The following is a 26956-nucleotide window of genomic DNA, read 5'->3' on the forward strand; positions in this document are numbered from 1 at the left end:
ACTGATGTGGGTAATCTACTGATGTGGGTAATCTCCTGATGAGGGTAATCTACTGATGTGGGTAATCTACTGATGTGGGTAATCTCCTGATGTGGGGAATCTACTGATGTGGGTAATCTACTGATGTGGGTAATCTCCTGATGTGGGTAATCTCCTGATGTGGGTAATGTACTGATGTGGGTAATCTCCTGATGTGGGTAATCTACTGATGTGGGTAATGTACTGATGTGAGTAATCTCCTGATGTGGGTAATCTCCTGATGTGGGTAATGTACTGATGTGGGTAATGTACTGATGTGGGTAATCTCCTGATGTGGGTAATCTACTTATGTGGGTAATCTACTGATGTGGGTAATGTACTGATGTGGGTAATCTACTGATGTGGGTAATCTCCTGATGTGGGTAATCTACTGATGTGGGTAATCTACTGATGTGGGTAATCTCCTGATGTGGGTAATCTACTGATATGGGTAATCTACTGATGTGTGTAATCTCCTGATGTGGGTAATCTACTGATGTGGGTAATCTACTGATGTGGGTAATCTCCTGATGTGGGTAATCTCCTGATGTGGGTAATGTACTGATGTGGGTAATCTACTGATGTGGGTAATGTACTGATGTGAGTAATCTCCTGATGTGGGTAATCTCCTGATGTGGGTAATGTACTGATGTGGGTAATGTACTGATGTGGGTAATCTCCTGATGTGGGTAATGTACTGATGTGGGTAATGTACTGATGTGGGTAATCTCCTGATGTGGGTAATCTACTGATGTGGGTAATGTACTGATGTGGGTAATGTACTGATGTGGGTAATGTACTGATGTGGGTAATGTACTGATGTGGGTAATCTCCTGATGTGAATAATCTACTGATGTGGGTAATCTACTGATGTGGGTAATGTACTGATGTGGGTAATCTACTGATGTGGGTAATCTCCTGATGTGGGTAATGTACTGATGTGAGTAATCTCCTGATGTGGGTAATCTCCTGATGTGGGTAATGTACTGATGTGGGTAATCTACTGATGTGGGTAATCTCCTGATGTGGGGTAATGTACTGATGTGAATAATCGACTGATGTGGGTAATCTACTGATGTGGGTAATGTACTGATGTGGGTAATCTACTGATGTGAATAATCTACTGATGTGGGTAATCTACTGATGTGAATAATCTACTGATGTGGGTAATCTACTGATGTGGGTAATGTACTGATGTGGGTAATCTACTGATGTGAATAATCTACTGATGTGGGTAATCGACTGATGTGAATAAACTACTGATGTGGGTTATCTCCTGATGTGGGTAATCTCCTGATGTGGGTAATCTACTGATGTGAATAATCTACTGATGTGAATAATCTACTGATGTGGGTAATCTCCTGATGTGGGTAATCTCCTGATGTGGGTAATCGACTGATGTGGGTAATCGACTGATGTGGGTAATCTCCTGATGTGGGTAATCTACTGATGTGGGTAATCTCCTGATGTGGATAATCGACTGATGTGGGTAATCTCCTGATGTGGGTAATCGACTGATGTGGGTAATCTCCTGATGTGGGTAATCTCCTGATGTGGGTAATCGACTGATGTGAATAATCTACTGATGTGGGTAATCTCCTGATGTGGGTAATCTACTGATGTGGGTAATCTACTGATGTGGGTAATCGACTGATGTGAATAATCGACTGATGTGAATAATCTACTGATGTGGGTAATCTACTGATGTGGGTAATCGACTGATGTGAATAATCTACTGATGTGAATAATCTACTGAAGTGGGTAATCTACTTATGTGGGTAATCTACTGATGTGGGTAATCTACTGATGTGGGTAATCTACTGATGTGGGTAATCTACTGATGTGAGTAATCGACTGATGTGAATAATCTACTGATGTGGGTAATCTCCTGATGTGGGTAATCTACTGATGTGGATCTACTGATGTGAATCCATGACTGAGGTCGTGGATCTACTGATGTGGATCTTTGACTGAGGTTGTGGATAAACTAATGTGGGTAATCTACCGATGTGGATCTATGACTGAGGTTGTGGATCTACTGATGTGAATCCATGACTGAGGTCGTGGATCTACTGATGTGGATCTTTGACTGAGGTTGTGGATAAACTGATGTGAGTAATCTACCGATGTGGATCTATGACTGAGGTTGTGGATCTACTGATGTGAATCCATGACCGAGGTCGTGGATCTACTGATGTGGATCTATGACTGAGGTTGTGGATCTACTGAGGTGGGTAATCTGCTGACGTGGATCTTTGACCGAGGTTGTGGATCTATTGATGTCGGTCGTCTCGCTTCTGGACCATGCTGTCGGGTGTAGGCCGATTCGACAATTCATACCCTGTGTTGCCTACAAACTTGTATTTTGCTATAATATAGCTCCCTCGACAAGATGCCCAGCGTATCGATATATCCAAACTTCGGGACAAGCTTTGGCCCCGATTGATTGGCTGTGAAAGCACCAAATCACTCAACCGATCGTGAATAGATTCCTTTTTTGGTAATCCAATATGGCGGCGGCACACATATTGCCGACGTCATTCAACAAACTCCATACAGACATAGCTGCAGGATATATCATTTATTCCAACAGTGATGACCTCGGTGAAAGGCTCCACTCTCGCCCGCTTGGCCCTGAGTATCCAAGCGGGTAAATGTTGCTATTCATGGCCGATGCGATAGGAGTAGGTGTAACGCAACTTTACGGGCACAACCCTAAATGCGCTTCGAAGATGAAGCTGCAAGATTGCGATTTCCATATAAACAGTTACAAGTGAAAGTAAAACATTTTTCGTGTCCATTCTTTTTTATTTATTATTTTTTGTTATAGATAGCTTTGTCTAATAAGCGACTTAAGTGTATATAGCCATGGATATATAAGGGTGTATACAAAATGTCGTGCGTAGCTTATTTGTGGTTTTCCTTTTTCAATTTTTCGATCATTTGTACGTCGTTATGTTTTTTAAAAGAGTGATAACTCAAAATGAAGGTCAGAGTATAAATCATTATCGAGCAACATGTCTTGCATGAAAAGTTAATAAAGTCTTTAAGTGCCGATGTATGAAATAAAAAAAACATCCAAATGACGCGGAAGGATGGATATTAATAACTAATGTAAGATTTGTTATATATAGATGCACGTAGATCTGAGAGACTGAGATACACAAGTAAAATCATTTGCTCGATAAGGACAAACAACCAAACATAAAACCACTTGATTTATTGAATTCTAACTGTGGCACATTTAGGTTGAATGTAAACAAACGTTCCGTAGTGAGCTGCAGGTTGAAGAATGACGACCGGTCCAAGCTGCCTTCGCGCCGTGACGTCATGTTGACGAACCCACGTGCGGCTTTGCTTTCTCACTCTTTCTCGTTGTCTTTGCACTCGCGAGTGACAACCTCCTCCCTCTTTGGCACTTTCGGTCCTCGTTGTGTGTGGGGAAGGCAGGCAGTATGACGGTGGAACGAAGCGCCGGACTCCCACTCTCTGGGCAGGTAGGTTCTGGTATGAAGGGGGAATACCCATGATTTTGTCCCGGAATGTGGACACTCCTGCGTGTTGTCTCTTGCATTCTGAATTGCATTGCAGTGGTGGACGCCCGTTGCCGTGGAGATAATACTGTATATCTCGCTTCCCTTGTCTGTCCATGGCACAACGCGCTTTCTCTGCGGACACCATTTCCTTGGGAAGTTTTGCCCGACGAAGGTGAAAGCGGAAAGCGTTCTATCGCCGCATTCATTTTCCAAGGGCAGTGATACGTCGTGCGAATTAAAACGGGAAGATGAACACGAGGATGGGACTTGAGTACCAATGAGGGCATTTATCAAATCTCGGTGTTCGTTGATCGGAGTGGAGTCTCTAACTGTCTGATGTTAGGGCCATGGCATCTTACCAAGGGGGTTTGGAAGGTTCTAGAAACGAGATATTAACAATAGTCCAAGAATAGTGCATCGAGACCACGGGAATTCCTTCCATCAATACCACAAGGTCTATGCAGACTATCCAAGAGAGGAACGTCTATGCAGAGCATGCAAGAGAGGAAGGTCTATGTAGGAGACGAAGGTCTATGCAGACCATGCAAGAGAGGAAGGTCTATGCAGACCATGCAAGAGAGGAAGGTCTATGCAGACCATGCAAGAGAGGAAGGTCTGTGCAGACCATGCAAGAGAGGAAGGTCTATGCAGAGCATGCAAGAGAGGAAGGTCTATGCAGAGCATGCAAGAGAGGAAGGTCTATGCAGAGCATGCAAGAGAGGAAGGTCTATGCAGAGCATGCAAGAGAGGAAGGTCTATGCAGGGCATGCAAGAGAGGAAGGTCTATGCAGACCATGCAATAGAGGAAGGTCTATGCAGACCATGCAAGAGAGGAAGGTCAATGCAGACCATGCAAGAGAGGAAAGTCTATGCAGACCATGCAAGAGAGGAAGGTCTATGCAGACCATGCAAGAGAGGAAGGTCTATGCAGACCATGCAAGAGAGGAAGGTCTATGCAGACCATGCAAGAGAGGAAGGTCTATGCAGACCATGCAAGAGAGGAAGGTCTATGCAGACAATGCAAGAGAGGAAAGTCTATGCAGACAATGCAAGAGAGGAAAGTCTATGCAGACAATGCAAGAGAGGAAGGTCTATGCAGACCATGCAAGAGAGGAAGGTCTATGCAGACCATGCAAGAGAGGAAGGTCTATGCAGACCATGCAAGAGAGGAAGGTCTATGCAGACCATGCAAGAGAGGAAGGTCTATGCAGACCATGCAAGAGAGGATGGTCTATGCAGACCATGTGAGGGAGGAAGGTCTATGTAGGAGAGGAAGGTCGATGCAGACCCTGCAGGAGAGGAAGATCTATGCAGACAATGTAGGAGAGGAAGGTCTATGCAGGAGAGTAAGGTCTATGCAGACCATGCAGGAGAGAAAGGTCGATGCAGACCATGCAGAAGAGGAAGGTCTATGCAGACCATGCAGAAGAGGAAGGTCTATGCAGACCATGCAAGGGAGGAAGGTCTATGCAGACCACTATCACAGCCGGGTTTCACTTGAGAAGGAGGCATAGACAGGACGAGGGAGATGGACCAAAATAGACCTTATCGCATTCTTGTTACTAAACTGGGGTGTTGCCTCCTGCTACCGATCCATTCACTCATTCCGACAGATCATTGCCACAACCAGTGAACAGAATGCCTCCCTTAAAACATGGAATACAGTACTCTTGGTTTCAGATATTTAGCCTTATTTCCCTTTAAGATGGTTTTATTCCCATATTTTTATTTCATTCCATTAATCGTTTGTTTTTCTGTCCATATTGTTATGTTTGGATGTATAAAATACAAAAAATATCTCCCCTTCCCCCACCGCCTTTTCTGTCTCTCTGTCTCACTCTCTCCCTCCCTCCTTTTATCCCTCTCTTCCTCTCCCACTCTCTCCCTCTCTCCCTTTCTCCCTCTCTCACTCTCTCCCTTTCTCCCTCTCTCCCTTTCTCCCTCTCTCCCTTTCTCCCTCTTTCCCTTTCTCCCTCTCTCCCTTTCTCCCTCTCTCCCTTTCTCCCTCTCCCCCTTTCTCCCTCTCCCCATTTCTCCCTCTCTCCCTTGCTCCCTCTCTCTCGCCCTCTCTACCTCCCCTCTCCTTCTCTCCCTCTCTCATCATTCCCTCCATTTTTACACTTCTTTCCTCCTCCATCTGTTTCACTTATCCCATTCCATTTGTATTCCATGTTCATTATGTACTTGTTTCCCTTGTGTAATGTCCCCCTCCTCCCCCACCCCCCCCCCCAACCCCCAATATAATTATCTTATTACTTCTCACATTTACTTTTTCATTAATTTATACATTTATTCCCTCTCCCCCTTTCCTCCTTCATTATGTTTTGTTTCTGTACCCCAATTGTGTGAGTGCAGTCTGCCTTGCTGCAAGAAATTAGCAGCTGTCAGTTGAGTTCGACTCTGCACTCACTTCAGGTAATATGGAAGGTGACATGCTTCTTTCAAAAATAATTTTAAGGTAGCTGCAGTTATTTTTAACCTTTTGAACCCTGAGGTACTTGGACAAATCAGCTCCCTGGAGAAAAATCACTGAAAAATTGAAATTTGTTTTATTTCATTTTTCTGGCTGTAAAATTGTTTTTTCTAACCCCATAATTACAAATAAATGACATGTTCGATCATAGACTGTCTTACTTTCTTCTTTTTTGAGTTTATCACCAATACTCTACTTTGTGGTGCCAGTAAAACCCGCAGTTATTGCCCGGCTTTCCTATACACAATAATTGTCCACAAAAACCTCCCTTGCACTTTCTGAGCAATTGGTGGTGATGCAGACTGAAGATTAGGTGTAATATAATGGAGCTGATAATTCCTCAGGAAAATGTGTTTTGCCTCGACTATGTATACAAATAAGGAGCTAATTAAGGTATGTTAACAGTTGTGGAAAGCAAGGAGAAGCTGACGTTTTCCCCCATTAATGCCTCATTGGAGCAAAAGATTGTTAACAAAGCTCTGACAAAGGGTTAACACCCAAAATAACTCAGGAAAGGCTCATGATGTGTTTGTAAACAAGAGAAAATTAGCCCTAGACCATGTATAAAATGATCTTTATTACGAACTCCCTCTCTTAGGAGGGAGTTCGTAATAGAGGATCATGAATAAAGGATCATGTGTATAAAGGATCATGAATAAAGAAATAAATAAATAAAGGATGTGGTGGCCGGTTAACTGACCCCTTGGGTTCAAAGGGTTAACCCTTTAATGTTTTTGATCAGAACACCTTTAAAGTGATCTTTAATTGCTAAGTATGTTTGATGCATCATGTTGTATAGTGTACAGTATTATTCAATACATACATATTTATGTATGTATGTATGTATATATATATATATATATATATATATATATATATATATATATATATATATATATATATATATATATATATATATGTATAGACCAGGTAGATTTGTGTAGGTAACATGCTCCGACTGTCGTGAAGAAGAAGAAGAAGAAGAAGAAGAACCAACACCATGTAATAAGTAGAGTTCCTGTTCAGCCTGGATGTCTGATTAAGGTGTATCTTCGTCCCCATTACGAGGAATGTGGTTTGGTAACTAGTTATAGGGATTATGTTAACTACTACCTTGTTCGTCAAACCTCAGTAATTTACATCCCTTGTCCCTTTTGGCACCGCACCATAGACAATTGTGCAGGAAATGCCCAGCAACTGCATTAAATAATAATAATAATAAAACCAACTGGAAGCCAGTCCTGAGCACTGCCGATGGCACGGCAACCAGCTACAGCACACATCGAGGTTGAGCAGGCCAAAGACACGCCCGAGGAGCCGTAATTGGCCAGGGTGGAGTAAGGGGGCACTCACTGATTGTTGAAAGAAGGCCGAGGAGGAAGCAGCACGCTGAATGGCAAGGTACGACCGATAATGTCAGAGGCAGACTGCGTGCTGAGTGGTGGAGAGCTCAGCCTGTGGTGTTGGCTGGCAGGGATTGGTGGAGAGGCACCGAGGACATGACGACCCAACGTAAAAACCACGTCTGACCGGCATTTTATGGGCTCTTGCTCCATGGTCGTTCTTGTGCTCTGGTCTTCTTCTGCTGTTCTCCTGATCATCTTGTGCCTGCTCGCGTTCTGGGTGGTGGTGGACAGCTGTGCGCTGACGATTCTCCTCCCTTGTGTTCACGTTCGGGATCCCATGAGCGATTGCGTGTGGACGAGGGTGGTTTGCCGCTGGAACACCACGAGGCCGGGGTGAGCAAGACGCCCGGTGAGGCCGAGCAGCACGCGAGCGAGGCAGACTGAGACCGACTTCCCGCCAAGACAGGGACCACGTCTGGATTCCCGCACAGGAACGGGGGCCTGAGACTGGTCTTGATGAGGTGCCGGGACAGCCGATTGAGCTAAGTGCACGAAATAACCATACACAGTTATTTTATATATCGTTATCTTTCCCTGTGTCAGTGTTTCAAGTGTGTTGTGGGGACGTCCCTATTTAGGACATTATTTATTATCGCTCGTTTTATTTTTGTATTACCGGCATTCTGTTTAATAAAGCAGGCATTTTTGTACATTTTAATCTCGCCTCAGTGTGAGTTTATGTTTCGCAGGTTCGGGAACTGCCGGCGGACAACAGGTAAGACCCTTCATCTTCCCCTCCCCTTTCTTTCCCCGCATATATAAAGTCTGCATTTGATCGTTGCCTCCGAGTTAAAACTTGCTTTGGCCATTCATGATCCCCGTGGTGTTCACCTGGGGAATCACGTGACAATATATATATATATATATATATATATATATATATATATATATATATATATATATATATATATATATATATACTGTAAGAAATAGTAGAAACTCCAAAGTACGAGCAGGGCGTCTCATTTGTATTGAATATATAATCGTTAGATTAAATAAGACGCGGACGTAGCTTCAGGACGTCGATCTTTAATTGTCGACAAGCTTTCGACCAACAAAGGTCTTCTTCTGAGTCTACAAAAACAGCAGGCATGTATATCAGTCAAGTGTGTATGGTGATGTGTGTGAGATGTGTGATGTGAGTAAAAAATTGCATACAGAAGGAAGAGCCACGCCAAAGTTTACTCACCAGCCCCAAGTTCGACGGAAGTGACCGTGACGGCGTGACGCAAACGGTCACTTCCGTTAGGGTGCGCGTGCATATACAAATATAGAGATATACATACATAAACACACAAGCATATATTCATATCCCATTTATATTCATATAATATATTTATATATTTATATAAATGACATATAAAGGTAGAATGAATGAATGAATGAATGAATGATGAATGAATGAATGAATGGGTTACGGTTAACAATTTGATTGGGTTGATGTGGGAACATGCTTTAGTCATCAAAATTTATGCCATGAGGGACTTTTGTCCGAAGTTTGTGTATCCAAAAGGACTCACGTTTCAGAATCGTGGTGTGTGATCGATTTGTGATTGATTCAATGGCAGAGATCTGAATGTCATTTATAGAGTGATCCGGTTGATTAAAGTGTATCGTGTAAGGTAGAGATTTGCCCTGACTGGTGTGGAAGTTATTGATTTCTGACCGGGTGTTATTAAATCGTGTGTAGAGTGTATTTTCAGTTTTTCCAACATATTGTTTGTTGCACTTTTGGCAAGTGATTAGGTATATGACCCATGTAGATTTGCAGTTCATATAGGAGGTGATGGGGAATTTTTGTCCAGTGCTAGAACTACAGAATTTGTTTCCTTCTAGTAAATGTTTGTGAATAATGCATTTGTTTGCTGTGCATTTATAGAAGCCAGGGATCCTAGTTTCTTTGTTGTGGGGCTGTGGGTGCTTTGCTTTTACCAAGAGGTCCCTGAGTGTCCGGCCACGTCGAAATGATGTTAGTGGAGGTTGAGGAAATGTGGTGCCGAGTGTTTCTGATTGATGGAGGAGAGGAAGGGCCTTATTCAGAATACTTGGCAATTGGGATGAGGTAGCAGAGTAGGTGGTTACCAGTGGGACACGGTTAGTTGCAGGTTTGGGTTTGTAAGTCAGAAGGTCTGCTCTCGGTATGCGTTTTGCTCGGGTTATTGCTTCTTGCACAGAGTGAGGGTCATAGTTTCTTGCAATGAAGTGTGTTTCTAATTGGCAGAGAGAAGTTTCTTCTGCCATTTTTGTTGAGCAAATGCGTCTTACTCTGAGTGCTTGACTGTATGGTATGCTTGCAATTGTATGTTTAGGATGAGATGAAGACGGGAGAAGGTAAGAGTGGGTGTCTGTTGGTTTGGTGTATAGTTCTGTTTCGAGTCTGTTATTTTGAAGCGTGAGTGATGTGTCTAGAAAGTGAACTTCGGACTGTGAGCTGTCGAATGTGAACTTGATGGTCGGATGAATCAAATTTAATTCATTTTGGAATTGTGTGAGACTACGGGGGGATTTTGACCAGATGAACTGGATGTCATCAATATAACGTACCCAGGATTTTTCCAAGATTCCGTGATGAGGTTGTGCATTGATCTTGGCCTCTATCATTCCCATGAAGATGTTAGCGTACGATGGTGCAACAGGGGTACCCATAGCGGTACCTTGAGTTTGAATGTAATGTCGTCCGTTGAATTGGAAATTATTCAGTTTGAGTGTCAGTTCTAATAGGCGCATAAGGTCTTGAGTAGGTGGCATTGGGACTTGTCGTGTATCGAGGGCTTTGCGGCATGCAGACAGGCCTTCTGAATGTGGAATATTAGTGTAGAGGGATGTAACATCTGCTGTGACTAAAATGGTTTGGGAGTTGAACGGTGAGTATATTCTGTTCAATCCTTGGATGTGGGTCAGAAAACTGGTTGTGTCCTTGAGGTATGAGGAGAGCTTCAACACGAGAGGACGTAAATGACAGTCAACAAATTTTGATATGAGAACAGTTGGACATGTGCAGCCAGATACGATTGGTCTACCTGGATTGTTTACCTTGTGTATTTTAGGAAGAAAATAAAGGTTAGGGCAATGAGGATCTTTCGGAACTAAGCGAGATTTGATGGTTTTATCCACCCGAATAGAATCTACTACCTTTTTAACCTCTTCAAGATGTAAAAGGGTAGGGTCGGATGGGAGCTCTTTGTAAGTATCACTATGTAGTTGACGATTACCTTCTGCAACGTAATCGGTAGTCGACATAATGACAATGCCAGTACCTTTATCTGCTGGCTTTATGACTATCTTTTCATTGTTTTGGAGATTGTGAAGTGCTCGTCGCTCTGCCTTTGTAAGATTGTCCTTATGTCTGGAACAATTATATTTTTGTGCCACCTTTTCAATTTCATTGCTCACTTGTTCCATATAGACATGTAGATATGGATTGTCAACACGTGGTGTCCAGGTGCTTTTTGGTTTAGGTAAAGTGAGTTGTGGTGTATTAGTATTGGTGTATGTGATTGTATGCGTGGTTGTTGGTGTTTGTTGTGGCGTTGATGGTGCTGGGTGTACTTTAGCAAAGTGTGCCTTTAATGTCATTCGCCTAGAGAAATCTTTTAAATCTTCTTTCAATTGTAATTGGTCTATTTGTGGAGCGATTGGGCAAAATTTTAAACCCTTAGAGAGCAGGTTTATTTCCGCCTCACTGAGGGAATGATTGGAAAGATTGATGATCCCGAGTTTAGGTAGATCTACAAGTTTGGTTGTAGTAGAAGTTCTATTGTTGTTGGTTTGACTATTTTCAACCTCAGCTGTGTTCATTTCCATGGAGGAACGGTTCTGCATGTAATGATGTCTGCGGTTTGTGTATTGTTTTTTACGATAATGTCGATTTTTGTGTTTATGCTTAAGTTGGTCAGAAGTGGTTTGAGAAGTGGTTGGAAGTGGTTGGAGTGGTTGGGGTGGTTGAAGATGGAGTGGTTGAATTGGTGGAGAAGTGGTTGGAAGTGGTTGTAGTGGTTGGTCAGAAGTGGTTGGAGAAAAGTGGTTGGGAGTGGTGGTTGGAGTTACCTGGTTATTGTTTGCAATGGGTGTATTCTCTTGAGATGGTTTTATATGCTTGCATAACATTTCATCACGTTTAAGTTTCCTTTCCTTAACTTTAACAATGTCGTGTTTAGCAGCCATTAGCTTATCATTGAATGAGCACATTATGTGGTGGTATTGTCCAGGATTCACATTCTTCCACATCTTCTCCTTCTTTTGGCTGATGTTCTCATTCAATTTGATTAATTTTATTTTTACTTGTGTTATTACAATCTCCAGTAGTTGTTGAGCAGTGTTCCATAGCAGTAGATTCCAACGTGCAGTGATGACGTCATCATTGGTTTGCGTTGCGAAGCAAGATCGTTTTTTAATGAGGAGACCTTTAGGTACGATCCCTCGTTGTTTATATTCGTTTAGGTAAGTGAAGTGTAGTTCATGTCTTTGTCTTTTTTGCATCAATCGTTGAAGTTCATTGATCGTGGTGGTCAGGTATACATCGTTGTTGTTGTTGTTGTTGTTGTTGTGAGCGCGATCGCCATTTCGTGACATGTCTGCTGTGATGGTAATGTAGAAATTGTTGTGACACCTAACGGAAGTGACCGTTTGCGTCACGCCGTCACGGTCACTTCCGTCGAACTTGGGGCTGGTGAGTGAACTTTGGCGTGGCTCTTCCTTCTGTATGCAATTTTTTACTCACATCACACATCTCACACACATCACCATACACACTTGACTGATATACATGCCTGCTGTTTTTGTAGACTCAGAAGAAGACCTTTGTTGGTCGAAAGCTTGTCGACAATTAAAGATCGACGTCCTGAAGCTACGTCCGCGTCTTATTTAATCTAACGATTATATATTCAATACAAATGAGACGCCCTGCTCGTACTTTGGAGTTTCTACTATTTCTTACAGTTATATATATATATATTACTGTAGAAACTCAGAATTCCAACAGAACTCCAAGCCCTGTTGGGATCCGTGTAGGGTTGGACGGCTTCAGGATTTCTACATTACCATCACAGCAGACATGTCACGAAATGGCGATCGCGCTCACAACAACAACAACAACAACAACAACGATGTATACCTGACCACCACGATCAATGAACTTCAACGATTGATGCAAAAAAGACAAAGACATGAACTACACTTCACTTACCTAAACGAATATAAACAACGAGGGATCGTACCTAAAGGTCTCCTCATTAAAAAACGATCTTGCTTCGCAACGCAAACCAATGATGACTTCATCACTGCACGTTGGAATCTACTGCTATGGAACACTGCTCAACAACTACTGGAGGTTGTAATAACACAAGTAAAAATAAAATTAATCAAATTGAATGAGAACATCAGCCAAAAGAAGGAGAAGATGTGGAAGAATGTGAATCCTGGACAATACCACCACATAATGTGCTCATTCAATGATAAGCTAATGGCTGCTAAACACGACATTGTTAAAGTTAAGGAAAGGAAACTTAAACGTGATGAAATGTTATGCAAGCATATAAAACCATCTCAAGAGAATACACCCATTGCAAACAATAACCAGGTAACTCCAACCACCACTCCCAACCACTTTTCTCCAACCACTTCTGACCAACCACTACAACCACTTCCAACCACTTCTCCACCAATTTAACCACTCCATCTTCAACCACCCCAACCACTCCAACCACTTCCAACCACTTCTCAAACCACTTCTGACCAACTTAAGCATAAACACAAAAATCTACATTATCGTAAAAAACAATACACAAACCGCAGACATCATTACATGCAGAACCGTTCCTCCATGGAAATGAACACAGCTGAGGTTGAAAATAGTCAAACCAACAACAATAGAACTTCTACTACAACCAAACTTGTAGATCTACCTAAACTCGGGATCATCAATCTTTCCAATCATTCCCTCAGTGAGGCGGAAATAAAGCTGCTCTCTAAGGGTTTAAAATTTTGCCCAATCGCTCCACAAATAGACCAATTACAATTGAAAGAAGATTTAAAAGATTTCTCTAGGCGAATGACATTAAAGGCACACTTTGCTAAAGTACACCCAGCACCATCAACGCCACAACAAACACCAACAACCACGCATACAATCACATACACCGATACTAATACACCACAACTCACTTTACCTAAACCAAAAAGCACCTGGAGACCACGTGTTGACAATCCATATCTACATGTCTATATGGAACAAGTGAGCAATGAAATTGAAAAGGTGGCACAAAAATATAATTGTTCCAGACATAAGGACAATCTTACAAAGGCAGAGCGACGAGCACTTCACAATCTCCAAAACAATGAAAAGATAGTCATAAAGCCAGCAGATAAAGGTACTGGCATTGTCATTATGTCGACTACCGATTACGTTGCAGAAGGTAATCGTCAACTACATAGTGATACTTACAAAGAGCTCCCATCCGACCCTACCCTTTTACATCTTGAAGAGGTTAAAAAGGTAGTAGATTCTATTCGGGTGGATAAAACCATCAAATCTCGCTTAGTTCCGAAAGATCCTCATTGCCCTAACCTTTATTTTCTTCCTAAAATACACAAGGTAAACAATCCAGGTAGACCAATCGTATCTGGCTGCACATGTCCAACTGTTCTCATATCAAAATTTGTTGACTGTCATTTACGTCCTCTCGTGTTGAAGCTCTCCTCATACCTCAAGGACACAACCAGTTTTCTGACCCACATCCAAGGATTGAACAGAATATACTCACCTTTCAACTCCCAAACCATTTTAGTCACAGCAGATGTTACATCCCTCTACACTAATATTCCACATTCAGAAGGCCTGTCTGCATGCCGCAAAGCCCTCGATACACGACAAGTCCCAATGCCACCTACTCAAGACCTTATGCGCCTATTAGAACTGACACTCAAACTGAATAATTTCCAATTCAACGGACGACATTACATTCAAACTCAAGGTACCGCTATGGGTACCCCTGTTGCACCATCGTACGCTAACATCTTCATGGGAATGATAGAGGCCAAGATCAATGCACAACCTCATCACGGAATCTTGGAAAAATCCTGGGTACGTTATATTGATGACATCCAGTTCATCTGGTCAAAATCCCCCCGTAGTCTCACACAATTCCAAAATGAATTAAATTTGATTCATCCGACCATCAAGTTCACATTCGACAGCTCACAGTCCGAAGTTCACTTTCTAGACACATCACTCACGCTTCAAAATAACAGACTCGAAACAGAACTATACACCAAACCAACAGACACCCACTCTTACCTTCTCCCGTCTTCATCTATCTATAATTCCAGTAATCTCTGTGTGTATGTTTGTATGTTTGTATGTATGTATGTATGTATGTATGTTTGTCTGTGACCGCTGTTTCTCGACAACCACGGGTCCGATATACTTGAAACTTGCCAGGTATATTGCTGGGGACCCGAGGATGTGCCTTTTCAAGGTTTCATATTAATCGGAGAAGTAGTTACCGAGCTATGTCCAAAAAACGATTCAACCAATCAGAGAGCAGCGAGCTATCACGTGTGCCGAACGTGGCGAACAGACTCTGCCTCGGACGGCACATTTGAGAGCGTATTCATTTATTTCACGTTGGAAAACTATGTTGCCGTTAAACTATGTTTTAAAACTAATTAAAACTAATTTGCGATTCATCGTAACTGCGATTTGCGACCTTCCGGACAGTGAAGACTGCACTTCCGGCAGCCAATCACAGAACGCGTTATTGCGTAGGCGTGGCCGATGTGAGAGCGAGCCGAGCCGACCGCGTGCGCCATTACGGTTCGTAATTCGATTTCTTCCGGAGAAAATAATAATTTCTCGATTTCTTATGCGCATTATTTCTCCCAATTCAGTCAGAGCGAAGGGCGGAAGCGAAGAGCGTTGTTTTTTTTGTTTACGGGCGTACGGGCGTACGGGCGGGGTAGAGCGTACGGGTTGCGTTATTTTTTTTTTTTGGCAAGGAACGGGCACCCACGTACGGGCATGCCCGAGTCTCATCCTAAACATACAATTGCAAGCATACCATACAGTCAAGCACTCAGAGTAAGACGCATTTGCTCAACAAAAATGGCAGAAGAAACTTCTCTCTGCCAATTAGAAACACACTTCATTGCAAGAAACTATGACCCTCACTCTGTGCAAGAAGCAATAACCCGAGCAAAACGCATACCGAGAGCAGACCTTCTGACTTACAAACCCAAACCTGCAACTAACCGTGTCCCACTGGTAACCACCTACTCTGCTACCTCATCCCAATTGCCAAGTATTCTGAATAAGGCCCTTCCTCTCCTCCATCAATCAGAAACACTCGGCACCACATTTCCTCAACCTCCACTAACATCATTTCGACGTGGCCGGACACTCAGGGACCTCTTGGTAAAAGCAAAGCACCCACAGCCCCACAACAAAGAAACTAGGATCCCTGGCTTCTATAAATGCACAGCAAACAAATGCATTATTCACAAACATTTACTAGAAGGAAACAAATTCTGTAGTTCTAGCACTGGACAAAAATTCCCCATCACCTCCTATATGAACTGCAAATCTACATGGGTCATATACCTAATCACTTGCCAAAAGTGCAACAAACAATATGTTGGAAAAACTGAAAATACACTCTACACACGATTTAATAACACCCGGTCAGAAATCAATAACTTCCACACCAGTCAGGGCAAATCTCTACCTTACACGATACACTTTAATCAACCGGATCACTCTATAAATGACATTCAGATCTCTGCCATTGAATCAATCACAAATCGATCACACACCACGATTCTGAAACGTGAGTCCTTTTGGATACACAAACTTCGGACAAAAGTCCCTCATGGCATAAATTTTGATGACTAAAGCATGTTCCCACATCAACCCAATCAAATTGTTAACCGTAACCCATTCATTCATTCATTCATCATTCATTCATTCATTCATTCTACCTTTATATGTCATTTATATAAATATATAAATATATTATATGAATATAAATGGGATATGAATATATGCTTGTGTGTTTATGTATGTATATCTCTATATTTGTATATGCACGCGCACCCTAACGGAAGTGACCGTTTGCGTCACGCCGTCACGGTCACTTCCGTCGAACTTGGGGCTGGTGAGTGAACTTTGGCGTGGCTCTTCCTTCTGTATGCAATTTTTTACTCACATCACACATCTCACACACATCACCATACACACTTGACTGATATACATGCCTGCTGTTTTTGTAGACTCAGAAGAAGACCTTTGTTGGTCGAAAGCTTGTCGACAATTAAAGATCGACGTCCTGAAGCTACGTCCGCGTCTTATTTAATCTAACGATTATATATATATATATATATATATATATATATATATATATATATATATATATATATATATATATATACTGTATATAATATATATACTAGCAGCGTCGTTACTGAGGAACGGGCTTATTTTAGCTGAGGATAATGACTGTACCTGAGCTGCTGTGTTGTCATGATTTACACCAATCATAATACAAACAATTATTTTGCACAAATGTATTTGTTGTGTTTGTGATATTACATTTTTATAGGCAATTTAGGTTGAAGATTTAGGTTGAATGTTTTTTTCAAGAAAGAACCCCTCAGCACATACATAGGGGAGGGGTAGGTGCAGACTGGAAGTTTGGGACGATTACACCTCACCACCACGAAATTAAAAACACCTCACCACCACGAAATTGAAAACACCTCACAGCCATAAAACACATAATAAAAACACCTCACAGCCACGAAATTAAAAACACCTCATCACCACGTCATTTAAAAACACCTCACCACCAAGTAATTCAAAACACCTCACCACCACGTAATTCAAAACACCTCACCACCACGTCATTTAAAAACACCTCACCACCACGTCATTTAAAAACACCTCACCACCACATCATTTAAAAGCACCTCACCACCACATCATTTAAAAACACCTCACCACCACATAATTCAAAATACCTCACCACTACGTGATTCAAAACCACCACGTGATTCAAAACCACCACAACGTTAATAAAAACACTTCACAACCACGGAAACAAAAGTTTGAGGGAGTCGTTAAGTGACAACACAGACACTGCCCAGATGTGTAGATATCTATCTATAATTCCAGCAATCTCTGTGTGTGTGTGTGTGTGTGTGTGTCTGTGTGTGTGTTTGTCTGTGACCGCTGTTTCTCGACAACCACGGGTCCGATATACTTTAAACTTGCCAGGTATATTGCTGGGGACCCGAGGATGTGCCTTTTCAAGGTTTTAAATTAATCGCAGAAGTAGTTACCGAGCTATGTCCAAAAAACGATTCAACCAATCAGAGAGCAGCGAGCTATCACGTGTGCCGAACGTGGCGAACAGACTCTGCCTCGGATGGCACATTTGAGAGCGTATTCATTTATTTCCCGTCGGCAAACTATGTTGGCGCTATGTTGGCGTTAAACGATGTTTTAAAACTAATTAAAACTAATTTGCGATTCTTTCGCTTTCCTGCGATATGCGACCTTCCGGAGCTCCTGTGAGAGCGTGCGCCATTACGGATAGTACGGGTACGGGCATGCCATATGTTGGCGTTAAACTATGTTTTAAAACTAATTAAAACCATTTCATGTAAATAGAGGGGGGGGGGGGGGGGGGAAATTGTCACTGTACTCGCAAGCCGTTCGCCGTTCGCTTTGGCGTTGCGAATGGACCAAAACATTTCATGGACCAAACCATTTCATGTAAAGCGTTCGCCGTTCGCTTTGGCGTTGCGAATGGACCAAAACATTTCATGGACCAAACCATTTCATGTAAATAGAGGGGGGGGGGATATAATTTTAGATATATATATAGTACGGGCATGTCCTAGTATAGATAAATGACTGTACCCGAGTTGCCGTTTTGTCATGGTTTAAACTAATCATAATTCAAACAATTATTTTGCACAAATGTATTTGTAATATACGTGATATCACATTTTATAAACAATTGAAGTTGAAAAAAAAAAATTTCCCGAATAAATTCCCCAAAAATATATAATAAAATTGGAACATTTTTCAAAGAAAATACCCTTAGGACATACCGACGGGAGAGATATGTGCATAGCAGAAGTTTGGTAGGATTTCACAAAAGTTTGAGGAGTAGTTCAGTGACGAGACAAGACAACACAACACAAGACAGACACTGCACAGATATATATATATATATATATATATATATATATATATATATATATATATATATATATATATATATATATATATATTGTTACATATTTATGGGAAGGTATGTGAATTACCATTCAGGTTGCTTATCCGTGTGTATTATATTAAGGGTTGTTGTGATTGGAGGGTCAGGAGCCCTTCGGAACAAGTGGCCGGAAACGGAAGTGGCCGGAAACGGAAGTGCCCGAAAAACGGAAGAAGAAAAGACACGAGGAAAAAGGACGAGTTTCTTCTTCCTCGCCCCGCTCCGACAAAAGGTGGAATCGACCTTGCGCTGCGTGGAAAACAGCGGCGTTCCGAAACCTGTCCGGCGAGAGGAATTCCCGGGACGATACCTGCCCGGTGGAGACGTCAAGTTGACGTGGGGCCGTGCATCGACCCCGCGTCTGGAATCGTTCGCGGCACCATCCAAACAGACGCGTGCGGGTCGCACGTTGGGGCCTAACGCGCCTTGCAAGCGGCGTGGGGTTTGGCTTGCTCTACCGTACCCGCTCCGCGTGGCCACGAGGGGCTGCAGCCACGGTGCCTGGTACGATACCTGCCCGGTGGAGAAACGTCCACCCGGGGTTCGTTCAACCGCCCGAGTGCGGAGACGCCGACCAGTAGCAGTATCTTGGTCAGGAGGGGCCCAGAGACATTGTGAGGAGCAGAGACCGAAAGGGGGTGTGAGTACTCACCGGGACACACATGGATAAGATGGCCATCTTAATCATAGGGAATTGATTGTGAATTGGGAATTGGTGATGATTATGTATGGTTGATTGCTCGGGGAAAATCTCCGTGGTTGTGTCCTTGAAATATTGTTGATGGTTGTGTCATTGAAATTGTTTGGTATCATTACCACTGAAATATATCCGTGAACGTCAGTTGTCTCTTGGGTGAAATTCATATGGCTTGCGTGGCGAAAGCGCATATATAATACAGCTTTCTGGCGAAGTTCCTCTCACGGTCCGGGGGTCACTGAGACCAGGTATTCACCGAGGGGACCACGTAACAGAATTGGGGGCTCGTCCAAATTACGATTTGCGGTTTCGTAATTGGGTCTACGTCCGGGATTTAAAATTGTATAAAGTAATAAAATAATAATTTTTATTAATTAAAATTTATTAATTAATTATTAATTGGTAAATTTTTTTTTTGAGAAATTGGGGTAAAATCTTGGGTGAAGGTTAACAGGTGTTAACGATAGGCACCATGGCGTTTGTGGCACAGAACTTTGGGGTAACACCGAGTGAGGCACAGTTCCGAGCGTTGCTAAAGTCGGACCTCTTGAAATTGGCCAAACATTTTAACTTGGAGGTCCGAACTAATTTGAGGAAGGCAGAGTTGCAGGCCACGGTGATACAATCTATGGTGGGATTAGGAACATGGGACGAGTTAGCCTGGGAGTGGCTACCCGAAGAACCAGAAGACGTTGAGCTCCGGAAACTGGAGTTGCAGTTACGGAGCCAGGAACGGATTAAAGAAGAAGAAAGGAAAGCAGAAAAGGAAAGAGCAGAAGAAGAAAGGAAAGCAGAAAAGGAAAGAGCAGAAGAAGAAAGGAAAGCAGAAAAGGAAAGAGCAGAAGAAGAAAGGAAAGCAGAAAAGGAAAGAGCAGAAGAAGAAAGGAAAGCAGAAGAGAGGAGGGAAGAGAAACAAGCGGAGGAAAGGAGAGTGGAACGAGAACTCCAGGAAAGGTTAGAAGACAAAAAAGCAGAGGAAAGGAGAGTGGAACGAGAACTCCAGGAAAGGTTGGAAGAGAAAACAGCACAAGAAAGAACCGAGGAAAGGGAGTGGAAAGAGAACTCCAGGAAAGAAGAGAAAAGGAACAAGCAGAGGAAAGGAGAGCTGCAAGGGACCTCGAAGCAGAGGAGAGAAAAGCGGAAAGGGAATTAAAGGAACGTGACATGGAGCTCCAGCAAGAAATCAAATTCAAGGAGCTGGAGTTAATGAGAGAACGGGGAGAGGCACCACCCTTGCTGACGGGGTCGACACCTAACCAGAAAACCTGGGATGTGGGCAGACATGTGAGGCTGGTTCCTCCGTTCAGTGAAAAAGAAGTCGCGAAATTTTTTCCACACTTTGAGAAAGTGGCTCGACAATTAAACTGGCCGGAGGAGGCATGGACCATACTCGTGCAAAGTGTGCTGGTGGGGAAAGCTCAGGAAATTTATTCGGCGCTACCAATGGACCAATGTGCAGATTATGAGGTACTGAAGAAGCACATCCTCAAAGCCTATGAGTTGGTTCCGGAAGCTTACAGGCAAAAATTCAGGAATGCCAGGAAGAGGGAGAGTGAGACCCATGTGGAGTTTGCCAGAGTGAAAGAAAACATGTTTGATCGGTGGTGTGAGTCAAAAGGAGTCGGGAAAGACTTCGAAACATTGCGGGACTTGATCCTGGTGGAGGAATTCCAGCAGGGTGTCCACGAGGACATCAAAGTGTACCTGCAGGAAAAGAAGGTACCAAAGTTGTGGGACGCAGCCACCATGGCAGATGATTATGCCTTAACCCACCGAATAGGGGTCCACGAACCTAACTCCTCGCCTAGATCTCCGCAGGGGAGGTGGGGAACAGCAGGTGCGGAGAACGACCATACATGGCGGCGGCCTCGAGATGATTATGGGGACAACTATGATACCCCACCTGTTCGAAATCGGAGGGATGAGGGCCCAAGACAAACTTATAGTTCGGGGGGCCCGAGGCAGACCACGAGTTTTTCCTCCAGGCCTACTTGCGCTTTTTGCAAGAAACCTGGACACTTGATGTCCAGTTGTTACCGCATGAAAAGCGAAGACCCAGAGCGGAGTCCGACTACTACGACTCCAAACGCAATGGCCATTGTAAGAAATCGCCATCAAAAGGGTTACCAACCATTTATTTCAGAGGGGTTTGTGTCACGGGATGGAGCCTCGACTAACCGGAAACCGGTTAGGATATTGAGGGACACAGGGGCACATCAATCTTTAATGCTTGAAGGCATTTTGCCATGGTCCGAGGAGACGGCAACGGGGGATAGTGTTCGTTTACAGGGGATCGGGGGCGGTGTTAGTGCTCCCCTTCATGTCATCCATTTGGAGTCCGATTTGGTGTCAGGACCGGTCACCGTCGGTTTACAAGCCACGCTTCCTGTAGAGGGTGTATCTGTGGTTATCGGGAATGATTTGGCCGGGGGTCAAGTTTATGGTAACCTGAGGGTTGGTAAAGAGCCCAGCAGGGAAAATAACGCCACACCAGCTCGGGATGGCGACAAAAGGGCCAAGTTATTTGTAGGGGGACTGAACTCCAAAACAGAGGAAGAAGTTCTGACCTCTGTCTTCAACAGATATGGGCCGCTGGTGGAAGTGCGGTTGGTAAGAGACTGGGAAACGCAACAGTCAAGAGGGTTCGGCTTTGTCACGTTTGCCAGCACAAAAGACGCCAGAGAGGCAGAGAAGAATTGGAATGGCAAGGAGTTGGAGGGTCGGACCATAACAGTAGGGAAGGCATTTCGTAGGCGTCGAGAGGTCTACAGGAGAGGACAACTGGGCGGTAGTTTTGGTGGTGGCCGCAATCAATATTATTATGGAGGCTCCCTGAGTTATGGCCGCTCCCGAAGGAAGGATTGGGAAAATGGTGGCCGAGAAGGAGACCGCTATTCATGGGACTACAGGGACCAGTGGTCCCACCCTAATTATTAGGGAAGTTCTGAGAAGTTGAAGCACTGAAGGCGGCGGAGCCGCCGAGCCAAGATTCCTACATGAATTAACCGTGAACGCCGTTCCTAAAGGCGTCCATGTAGTGAACTTTCATGCACGGACTAACCGTGAACTCCACGTTCCTCAAGGCGCCCATGTAGAGAACTTTCCTGCACGGACTAACCGTGAACTCCGCGTTCCTAAAGGCATCCATGTAGTGAATACTCGGCTTGGCCTCCCGGAAAAAGTGCTATCGAGTTGCTTAACTTTGGATTTTTGATCAACCCCTTAACCTTCATTCCCAAGAAACTGACGGTCAAAGTCAGAGGGTCATGAGATGGAGTTTGATTTGGCAGGGACAATGTCGTTGTTGGTACTTAGTCCAGAGGGAGTAATCTGGAGGGGTTGTGGTGAAATTTTGGTTGCTTTATTTTTAAGTGATAACTGTGCCCGGGGGGAACTGATAATGTGGGGGGGGTTGAGTTATCTGGTTTGTTTCTCCAAATTGGCCGGCAAAGAAAGTTTTCGCTGGGTTCAAACTTTCTTTCTTGAAGGGGGGGAGTGTTACATATTTATGGGAAGGTATGTGAATTACCATTCAGGTTGCTTATCCGTGTGTATTATATTAAGGGTTGTTGTGATTGGAGGGTCAGGAGCCCTTCGGAACAAGTGGCCGGAAACGGAAGTGGCCGGAAACGGAAGTGCCCGAAAAACGGAAGAAGAAAAGACACGAGGAAAAAGGACGAGTTTCTTCTTCCTCGCCCCGCTCCGACAAAAGGTGGAATCGACCTTGCGCTGCGTGGAAAACAGCGGCGTTCCGAAACCTGTCCGGCGAGAGGAATTCCCGGGACGATACCTGCCCGGTGGAGACGTCAAGTTGGCGTGGGGCCGTGCATCGACCCCGCGTCTGGAATCGTTCGCGGCACCGTCCAAACAGACGCGTGCGGGTCGCACGTTGGGGCCTAACGCGCCTTGCAAGCGGCGTGGGGTTTGGCTTGCTCTACCGTAGCCGCTCCGCGTGGCCACGAGGGGCTGCAGCCACGGTGCCTGGTACGATACCTGCCCGGTGGAGAAACGTCCACCCGGGGTTCGTTCAACCGCCCGAGTGCGGAGACGCCGACCAGTAGCAGTATCTTGGTCAGGAGGGGCCCAGAGACATTGTGAGGAGCAGAGACCGAAAGGGGGTGTGAGTACTCACCGGGACACACATGGATAAGATGGCCATCTTAATCATAGGGAATTGATTGTGAATTGGGAATTGGTGATGATTATGTATGGTTGATTGCTCGGGGAAAATCTCCGTGGTTGTGTCCTTGAAATATTGTTGATGGTTGTGTCATTGAAATTGTTTGGTATCATTACCACTGAAATATATCCGTGAACGTCAGTTGTCTCTTGGGTGAAATTCATATAGCTTGCGTGGCGAAAGCGCATATATAATACAGCTTTCTGGCGAAGTTCCTCTCACGGTCCGGGGGTCACTGAGACCAGGTATTCACCGAGGGGACCACGTAACAGAATATATATATATATATATATATATATATATATATAAAATATACACACACACACACACACACACACACACACACACACACACACACACAGTTTTTCAAAACTATTGACAGGCACCCTGTAAAGCAAGTGTTGTTGTGGCACATGGGTTCATGGTCGCTATTCCAGTTAAGAGGTGCTAGTAGTTGCTGTTGTATAGCCCTGGACAGTTGTCTCTAACAAGCCCGCGGCACGGAGACAGCCGATTGATCTTCCAGGAGCGACCCAGAGATCCCCCACATCCAGGATTGTGTACCCCCTCACATTCACAAAACCAGGGCCACAACAGAGTTAGTTAGAGGTAGAGAGAGAGAAGAGAGAAAGGGTCGGTCCATGGGGACCGATCGTCACTCTGACCATGACTGATTGACTGTGCTGCCCAGATGAATCCAGGCAGCAGGGAAGGATGTGGAAGCTTTGAGTTTGGGATGTTGACGGTTCAATTCTGACTGTCGCCGAGTTATGGAGATTTTAAAGAACGTACATGCTGTTTCATTGTTTGATGGTCAGCATTTAGACTTTAAAGGATAGAGCACAGACAAACCCCATGGGTTGGCATCCTTTGGGGAGGAAGACTTCTCCAAAAAGGGCCAATCTGACTACAAAGGGAAAATATCCGCCAACTGTTGCCGGAACAAGGTATGTTCTGGGAACTAAAATTCCCCAAGGTCAACAGCCGTGTGTGTGTGTGTGTGTGTGTGTGTGTGTGTGTGTGTGTGTGTGTGTGTGTGTGTGTGTGTGTGTGTGTGTGTGTGTGTGTGTGTGTGTGTGTGTGTGTGTGTGTCATTGGTTGTTATCTCCACATGCAGGTTCCAGAAGATGGAGTGGAGCCCATCCAGGTCTCAAAGTATCCACCTCCGTTTCAGTAACTGATCATGATTCATGGATCAAGCTGTGAAGTTTTCTTGTTCTCAAAGTTTTGTTCCGAGGGCTCTTTTGAGGATTGTCACCGAGCTTTTATTTGGACAACTTCCAACTCTAGTTCGTTTGTAGTAATATTCCCAGGCATGGATTTTAAGATCTCCGTGAGGTTCTTTTTTATCATTCCAGTTTATCCAATTATCACTGGTACAATTTCAGCACTCTTATGCTTCCAACCTCTTTTCACTTCATTTTTGAGATCTTGGTAGCCTGGTGTTGGCTTAGCGGCTATGGTGCCAGCTTAGGATCCTAGGATCCTGGGTTCGAATCCCGGTCGATCGCTGAATTAACGCCAGGGGGTTGACTCAGCCTGTCATCCTTCCGAGGTCGGCTAATTGAGTACCAGTTCACTGGTAATTCCCTGTGTGTCGTAAAAGGCGACAAACATGGTTGGCGGCAGGAAGGGCATCCGGCCGTAAAACATTGCTTCAAAAAGGGGACCAACAAAAACAACAACAACCACTGTGTTGTTGTGGGGAAACAAACAAACAACCACAAAAACAACAACAAAAAGGCCAACCCCCGCTTTGCGGGGTAAAATGGCCTCTAAAGGTGTTTTTTTTTTGTTTGTTTTTGAGATCTTGGTATTTGGTCACATTCTTGAGCTATTTATTGTTTTATTTATGCCAAAATTGCTGGGTACTGACACCTCAATTAGCAATGCTGTCTTTTCTTTTTTGTACATAAGTACAATGTCCAGTTGCAGTGGTTTTTTCTGTTTTCACAATCGATGCGTTCGTTAGGTTGTATGTGAGCGTCACTTCCTTGTTTTCAGTACTTGCTTTTGGTTCATGTTTCCATAAGTTTCTGGGAATGTGATGTTGTATTTTTTGTAGATGTTCCAGTGGATTACTCTACATACCTTGTTGTGCATTTGTGTGTGCAGCTGTTCTGACATGAGTTTTTTTACATCCCAATAGGAGGTGACTCATGATCTATTTTTCTACTTTGGAGAACCTGCACCTCTCTGATTGACTCAGTCCTACCATCTTCTTAAAGCCATTTGTGTAGTGTCCTTTGTTTTTGGGCATTTACTATTATCCGTTCTCTATTCCAATTGAGCTGACCTCTTCCTAGCCTTCTTTGTCGTTGCCTAGTCTGTCCAACTCTTTATTTTAAATACCTTCCTGCTCTTTTATCGTTTTTCCAGTTGTCGGTGTATATCTGTGGATGTTTCGTTATATATTTTTATTTTGTAATTTTTGCAGTTGTTGTAGCTGTATTTGTTGCTGTTTTGGTTTCATGTGTGACATCTTCCATTCACACCTGTCTTTGGAAATGTTTTGCCAGGTAGGTCTAGGATACCTTTTCTGTCTTGCTGTCTTCGTGTTTGCTTACAAATTCGATTTGATTTGGTCTGTTGCACTTTTCACGTATTCATCCAATCTTACAGTTGTCATTCTGTGCACTTGGTTGAGTTCAATCAGGCCACTACCTTCTCATCTCACCAGGTACATTCTTTGAATGCAATGATTTTTGTAAAATGTCTTGTGGATAGTGAGAAGTTTCCTTGTTTTGATATCTCGTTTGGTGATTTCCGTTTGTGGTCAGTTTACCATTTCTCAGCTGTATTGGAACACTTGTACTGCTGGTTTGTTTATGGCTTTGATTTTGTTCCTTGGAGATAGGTATGTTTTCAGGATCAGTTTTGTTCTATGCAGGTATTCTTTGGCAATTGTTTTGCACATTTGTTTGTGACATATTTGGTGGCCCTCTTCTACCCCGATGTATTTGTAAGATGCTTTGTTATCTATCTCCTGTATTGTTGTATCTAGGTCCATTTTTATGTTATCCCTTATTGTTGGCCTACCTTGTACGAATGTACACTTGGCACTGTTATCCAGACCAAATTCCATTTGAATATTGTCGGTGTACCATCTCACTAATTTCAGTTGTTCTGACAGTTTTTTGTTTTATATGAAAAGCTTTTTTATCCACCATGTACAGTAGATGTGTCACCTTTCCTGTTTATTTACATGTTCTATTTTTAGATGTTAGGGTGTATCTGTGTCCTTGCTCATTAATGAGGTTGCTCACTAGGTCTAGGACTATGGAAAGCAGGAGAGTGGGGGAGGAGGGAGGAGTCTCTCTGCATAGAAGATCCCACGTCATCTCTTCTCTCCTGGTATTTTGATCTTTCT

The 26956-nt window shown here is 43.6% G+C and overlaps 1 protein-coding gene across 8 annotated transcripts in view; it reads left to right on the forward strand.

The window, feature by feature from the left end:
* The first annotated feature begins 3179 nt into the window (after window positions 1-3179).
* The window catches only part of LOC137417661 (ubiquitin carboxyl-terminal hydrolase 28), a 138762-nt gene continuing 114985 nt past the window's right edge, over window positions 3180-26956 (forward strand). For 2 of the 8 annotated variants that reach the window (XM_078774596.1, XM_078774600.1), the window contains exon 1: window positions 25254-26940. In XM_078774596.1, coding sequence (XP_078630722.1) covers window positions 26755-26940 — 186 coding nt within the window. In that variant the 5' untranslated portion in view covers window positions 25254-26754. Of the gene's footprint in view, window positions 3516-5909; window positions 5970-25253; window positions 26941-26956 lie in introns of those variants that run through there. The other 6 variants (XM_078774624.1, XM_078774606.1, XM_078774613.1 and 3 more) reach the window with 6 other exon arrangements.

This window comes from Myxine glutinosa, chromosome 1 (genome assembly GCF_964187855.1).
Source record: "Myxine glutinosa chromosome 1, kmMyxGlut1.1, whole genome shotgun sequence".
In the NCBI taxonomy this organism is placed as follows: domain Eukaryota; kingdom Metazoa; phylum Chordata; class Myxini; order Myxiniformes; family Myxinidae; genus Myxine; species Myxine glutinosa.